At 32.5% G+C, this 6,318-nt stretch overlaps 1 protein-coding gene across 1 annotated transcript; it reads right to left on the reverse strand.

Moving 5' to 3' along the window:
• Positions 1-1,118: 1,118 nt before the first annotated feature.
• LOC109101909 (sialoadhesin-like) lies at positions 1,119-5,711 on the reverse strand. Its single transcript, XM_042771635.1, has 8 exons — positions 5,687-5,711; positions 4,647-4,681; positions 3,307-3,690; positions 2,923-3,210; positions 2,533-2,826; positions 2,149-2,442; positions 1,830-1,941; positions 1,119-1,273 (listed from the first exon to the last, which is right to left on the reverse strand). Exons 2-8 carry the CDS (start codon positions 4,675-4,677, stop codon positions 1,186-1,188), a joined length of 1,491 nt encoding a protein of 496 aa, XP_042627569.1. The 5' UTR covers positions 4,678-4,681; positions 5,687-5,711; the 3' UTR covers positions 1,119-1,185.
• Positions 5,712-6,318: the final 607 nt, after the last annotated feature.

Consider the following 6,318-nt stretch of genomic DNA (forward strand, 5'->3'; position numbering starts at 1 on the left):
TTATGTTAGGCCTATATTATAAACCTAATAAATAATTGACCTTGTTTTTTAATGGAGTCTCTTATGCTCATCAAGGATGTATTTAATTTATAGAAAATACAGAAGAAAAACTGTAATATTGTGAAACATTATTGCAATTTCTACTATTGGTTTCCTATGTTAATATACTTTAAAATATAATGTATTCCCGTGGAGCAAAGCCAAACTTCAATCACATATGATCCTTCAGAAATCATTCTAATATGCTGATTTATTATCAGTGTTGAATCTGTTGTGCTGTTTAATATTTTTATTTATTTATTTATTTATTTATTTATTTATTTATTTATTTATTTAATTTGGAACATATATATATATATATATATATTATTATATTATATATATATATATATATATATATATATATATATATATATATTATATATATATATATGTCTTTACTGTCACTTTTTATCCATTAAACACATTCTTGTTTAATAAAAAAACCTTTAAAAAAAAAAAAAAAAAAAAAAATAAAAAAAATAAATACTGACCCCAAACTTTTTAGTAGTGTATATTGTAACACAAAATTTCTATTTTGAATAAACACTGTTCTTTTTAACTTTTTATTTATCAAAGAATCCTAAAAAAAATCACAGGTCCACAAAAAATATTAAGCAGTTTCCAACATTGATTATAAATCAGCATATAAGAATGATTTGTGAAGGAACATGACACTGAAGACTGGAGTAATGATACTGAAAATCACTTTGCTTCATAGAAATAAATTATATTTTAAAGTATATTAAAACAGAAAACTTTTATTTTAAATTGCAATAATATTTTATAATATTATTTTGTGAAATAATATTCAGTATTTTTATCAAATAGATACAGCCTTGATGAGCATAAGAAACTTCTTTAATAAACATTATTGAAACTTTTGAATGGCAGTTTAATATACCGTAAAAAAAAAAAAAAAAAAAAAAAAAAAGAGTTTTCTCAGGTAATCTAAAATGTACATAATTTAGTCACGGGTCAAATTAAATACAAATAGCACATTAAAGTTAAAAGTTACACACTTTTTTTGCGTGCGTGCTGTACAGGTCTGGTATAAAGAATGTTTTTGCCCAATAGAGAAAAGTTTTGCTCAGCAAGACAAAAAAAATAGAGGGAACATTGCTTGTTATTATTAAAATTGTACACTTAAATGGGTTCAAATGTGCTGTACCTCTTTGGTGATGGCATATGAGGTTTGGAGAAAGGCTTGTTTCCAGACATTGCATCTTTTGACCTGGGAACAGATGACATGTGTAAGAACAGAAGGTGATGCTGTGAGCTTTACTAACTTTTTTCCTCTTTTGTTTGTTTGTGTTCTGGTAGTGAAATTAGTAATATGTGGTCTTTAGTTGAGATATGATTCCCAGTGCACGCAAACATAACAGTTTACTGATTCAACAGCCACCACACTATCCTCTCGAAAAAAAAAAAAACATACAAATCAACCCACCACTAACAATATTAATTAAATTCAATTTGATGGGTTTCTGAATCCACTTTCAAGTCTAGTTGTACAAAATCAATGCAAAGACTTTTTTGTTTAGTTTTATGACTGAAAGCTTTCAACAGCAGCACTATAAAACATTTGCATATGAGATGAAATTTTGTTGCAGAAAAGTGCAAAATGATACATATTATAGCAAAATAAGTTGATCATGCACATGTGTTGTTAAATTATTTAAATATTAACTTAAAATTTCACAGGGTAAATATTTTACCTCAGCTGTACCTGTTCAGCTGACAAAAAAAACGTTTAGGAATGCCTGGCCTAAAGAAACATAAAGAGTTACCTTTGTCGCTTCTTGTATATGATGACTCCAGCAAGTATACAAACCAGAAGGAACACAAGTGATGGCATTAGGATGTAAAGACCAATAGTCTCCAGTCCAATGAGCACTGGGTCTGTTTTATTATGGAAAAGGGATAAAAGGATTAATCATGATTATTAGCACACAACTGATAATATCATAACTGATCTAAAAAAGGCATAACAATGACGCAAGTATGGGCTACAGGAAAAATCAATAAATTAATGAACAATATCAATATAAAAAACAACGTGAATGATGAGACATGGAAGAGACAGTATATGTTAAATAAATCACTCACATTGCACATTTAAGACAACAGATGCCATAATGTCTCTTCCAGAAAATTTTGCCGTACATATCAGTTTCTTCTCATGATCTACTTTTGCACCCAGAAAGGTTATGTTGGAGTAGGTGACCTGATTTAAACCAGAAAGTGTTTTGTTCCACTCTGAGACCTGCATGTTCTCATAGTTCCATGTGATGGTTGGATTCTCATTCTGGCAGGAATGGTAGACGCTACAAATGAAGTTCTTTGCGACGCCCTCTGTGATATCTGCCAGTTCAGGCTCAATCGTTATGTTATGATGAACACCTGAAAGTGAACTCTAAAATCTTGTAATAGGTCCAATTGTGATGTTTAAACTGATAGTACACAAACCAGTTCATATTTGGGTTTACTCACATTTTACATGTAAAACAACAGAGGTTGTAATGTTTCCTCCAGAAAAATTTGCAGTGCAAATCAATTTCTTCCCATGATCTTCTTTTGCACCCAGAAAGGTTATGTTGGAGTAGGTGATGCGATTTAAACCAGAAAGTGTTTTGCTCCCCTTTGTGACCTGCATGTTCTCATAGTTCCATGTGATGGCTGGATTCTCTTTCTGGCAGGAATGGTAGACACTACAAATAAAGTTCTTTGCGACACCCTCTGTGACATCTGCCAGTTCAGGCTCAATTCTTATGTTATGATGAACACCTGAAATTGAACTGAAATCTTGTAATAGGTCTCAATGTGACATTTACCGTGAATAGCTAATAGCACACAAATCAGTTCATGTTTGTATTTACTCACATTGTGCACTTGTGTTTTTTGTAACTGTCACTGTTATGCCTCCATAATGTGTTACTGAACACTCAATATTTAAGTTTTCTGCCTTTACAACACCTGTGCGTGTCAGAGTGATTTTCCACAGACTGTCTTTAATATGTTCATCCTTTGTTTGATCAGATCCTTCTACACCGTTCAGAGTGATGTCTGGTTTGCTGTATGGACACGTGTGGAAAGTTGAACATTCTACTGTAATTGTGTCATCCATCCTTTCACCTCCAGAAACACTGATGCTAGGCTGCTGTGGACTTGCTAAATAGCAGAAATGTCAATATTAGGCTAGATAAGAAGATAATATTAACTAGATAAGAAGTCAAACAAATTTTGAAGAACAAAGTATTTACGTACCATCAACTTGAATAGTAGAGGTGACATCATAAAATGCGTAGGTGCGCCATCCAACATTTTCAGGGTCAATCCAAGCATATAATTTCTCTTCGTGGTGGGACTGTTGCAGGTTTTTAATTAACAGACTGCAATCCCTATTTGATGGGTCCCCATATAAATCAGTTTTAAATAACAACTTCTCAATGACATCATTTAGATGCCATGGATCATAAACTAAAGGATAACCTTTAGAGACCCACTGATACCACACAACTCTACGTGGGTCTTTGGGTGGATATGATGTGTAGCTGAAAGAACATGGTATGACCAGACAGGAACCTTTGAGGCCGTGGATGTATTTCGGCATTCTCACTTCCCATCCCAAAGCATCATAGAGCAGGATACCTGTGGGACAAAAGTTGAAGTCATAAATGGCTGCTTGTTCATTTCAGCTGGTATTTTTAGCCTTTCATTTGCCTGTTTTCTGTTGCTTTCTGTTAGTGTAGGGCACCAAATCACACTAAACTTAGTAGTTTGCATAAGTGTCAGTAGATTCAGCTTTTTATGGCTGCTATAAACATGTAGTGTTAAGATGTACGGCTAGCTGTTATTACATGATGGTTATATCTTGTCATTGTTGCATTTTGGTCTTTGCATAAAAATTAAAATAAAATAAAGAGAGAAATAGTATGAAAAGGTTTTGAAGTGATTCAGTAAATTTGATATTAAGGAATTAAAGTAGAATCTGTTTACACTTTTCGGATGGATACACACTATGAATTCAACAAAATGTATCTTGCTAATGTGAAGACCTCCAAGAAACCAAGCAATTGGAGATTTTTCCACATTACTATTTAATCTCTTTTTTTCGTGTTTTAGAGCTAGGTGATCTGTGTGTTGTGTGTTTTAGAGACCTGGGTGTTTTAGATTTTAGAGAGCCTCCATCTTGGTCTCTAGTCCTTTAGCACCACCACTTTTGAGGGAACATGCCCTCAAAATTCCACACAAACACACATTTACATTGCAAAAGTGCAATGTTTCTGCACCTTGGCTTGTGAGTTTAACTTTTTCTTTCAAAATGTTGATTATAATGAGTATATTTTGTTTGTATTATAGATTAATTTTTATTCTATTCCTGAATAAAATATGAAAAACCCTGTTAGTGTCAATAAGACGTATGGTGTAATTAATTATTGACTGCTGTGTGCGTAAAGTTTTCCGTGTGTGTGTGTGTGTGTGTGCAAAATTTTGGGAATGTGGTATTTGATTTCCAGTGCATTTCTATTATATTATATATTTAATTGCATATAAATGTTTTATTGTAGCAGAGCATGCCTAAAAGAGGAAAAAAGACACTTTACCTTGAAAAAGTAAAAAAAGTGATGGTTTCATGTTCCTGGGTGAATACATAAACAAAAACCAAAGTTAAAAGTTAATGTGGTTAAAAACTACAGCATTCTATTAAGCATATTTTATCAGTTTATCACTTAGGCTATCCACCTTTTTCCTGACGCTTTTTGCAAATTATAGGAGTAACTTCTGTTAACATGTAAGCAGTCAGCAACTGACAAACTTGTTTAAAGTTTCACTTCAAATATTCAGTAATAATAATTTGTAAAAACAGCATACAATAATGTGACATTATTCTTCTCACTCAACCACTGAACATCAAAAGAAAACTTTAAAAGTGTAAAGGTATTAATCAGCAGACCATGAATAACCCCAAAAGCTCAAATGAGTCTTTCAGCACCATTATTTTATATATGAGCATACTGTACAGTAATAAGTCTATATTATGTAACGTTGCATTAATCAAAACTTTTCAGTCTGGAAACATTGTTGTTACAGTAAACATTGCAGATATAAGAAGTGAAAAGGAGGAGCCAGATATGTTTTTAAGCAAAGTTTGAAAAACCGGGATAAAGAAGAGAGGATTTGCGGAGAAGAATGGAAGAGCAGACGACACTGTTGTCTTTTCATATTAACAGAACAGAACACGGCTACCAGAATGAAAGGTTGTCATATATATATGAACAAGGTCACATTAAAAATCAAGCTTTGTATTATTTTCCCGGTGGATAAACACCACATTGCACAATGCACAGCCCATTCAATCAAACTGACAGATAATTATTATTTGCTTAACATACAAATATTTGAAAATACATTTTTAACAGAAAATCACTAAAAAATAATTACACCAATAATTTAAAACACAAGTACACTAAACCATATTCTTCTTAACAAATTTAAAACACACTCTTTTGGAAAAAGGTGGATACTGTAGCTTTCCAGAGTAATTTATTCTCTCTCTCTCTTTCTCTCTCACCCCCTTCAGTCTTCTTCTTAAGCACTTTAACACACTTGCATACTTTAACATCCTTCAGTTTTTCATTCTTACCTCTTCAGTAGTCCTCTGTAGAGGATTGTTGAAATAACCTGTTACCAAGAAGGGAAAAGTAAAAAATAAGAGAAGTGAAAGAGAAGAGAAAATAATTTTTTTTTTTTTTTTTTTTAAAGAAGGTCAGCCCATTTGTTGGCGCGAGGCCCACACCCAGCAAGATGAAAGATATCTCACTTTTTTTTTTTTTTTTTTTTTTTTTATGAAGGTCAGCCCATTTGTTGGTGTGAGGCCCACACCCAGCAAGATGAAAGATATCTCACTTTTTTTTTTTTTTTTTTTTTTTTTTTATGAAGGTCAGCCTGTTTGTTGGTGTGAGGCCCACACCCAGCAAGAAGAAAGATGTCTTCTTCTTTTTTTTTTATGAAGGTCAGCCCGTTTGTTGGTGTAAGGCCAATACCCAGCAAAATGAAAGATGTCTCCTTGGTCTTATTTAGTGTCAGAGTTCATCACAATGCACTTGTGTCATGACACCACACTCAAATAAAGTATTTACTGAAAGGAAAGACATAATCTGTGACTCTGACAAGAGAGGTCTTTATAATATACAATTGGTAAATTTAAAAACAAAGTACAAAACTTTAAGATTCTCATGTTTCATTTGTTCCTGATACCCATTTGTTGTCATTCCT

Source organism: Cyprinus carpio, chromosome A15 (genome assembly GCF_018340385.1).
Source record: "Cyprinus carpio isolate SPL01 chromosome A15, ASM1834038v1, whole genome shotgun sequence".
Lineage (NCBI taxonomy): Eukaryota > Metazoa > Chordata > Actinopteri > Cypriniformes > Cyprinidae > Cyprinus > Cyprinus carpio.

Excerpts from the sequence above, each read along its gene's own strand:
- LOC109101909 (XM_042771635.1), bottom strand. The coding sequence starts at position 4,677 with ATGAAACCATCACTTTTTTTACTTTTTCAAG. Across the intron at positions 3,211-3,306 it reads CTCTACTATTCAAGTTGATG|CAAGTCCACAGCAGCCTAGC; the intron begins GTACGTAAATAC and ends TCTGCTATTTAG. Across the intron at positions 1,942-2,148 it reads TGTTGTCTTAAATGTGCAAT|ACCCAGTGCTCATTGGACTG; the intron begins GTGAGTGATTTA and ends ATAATAAAACAG.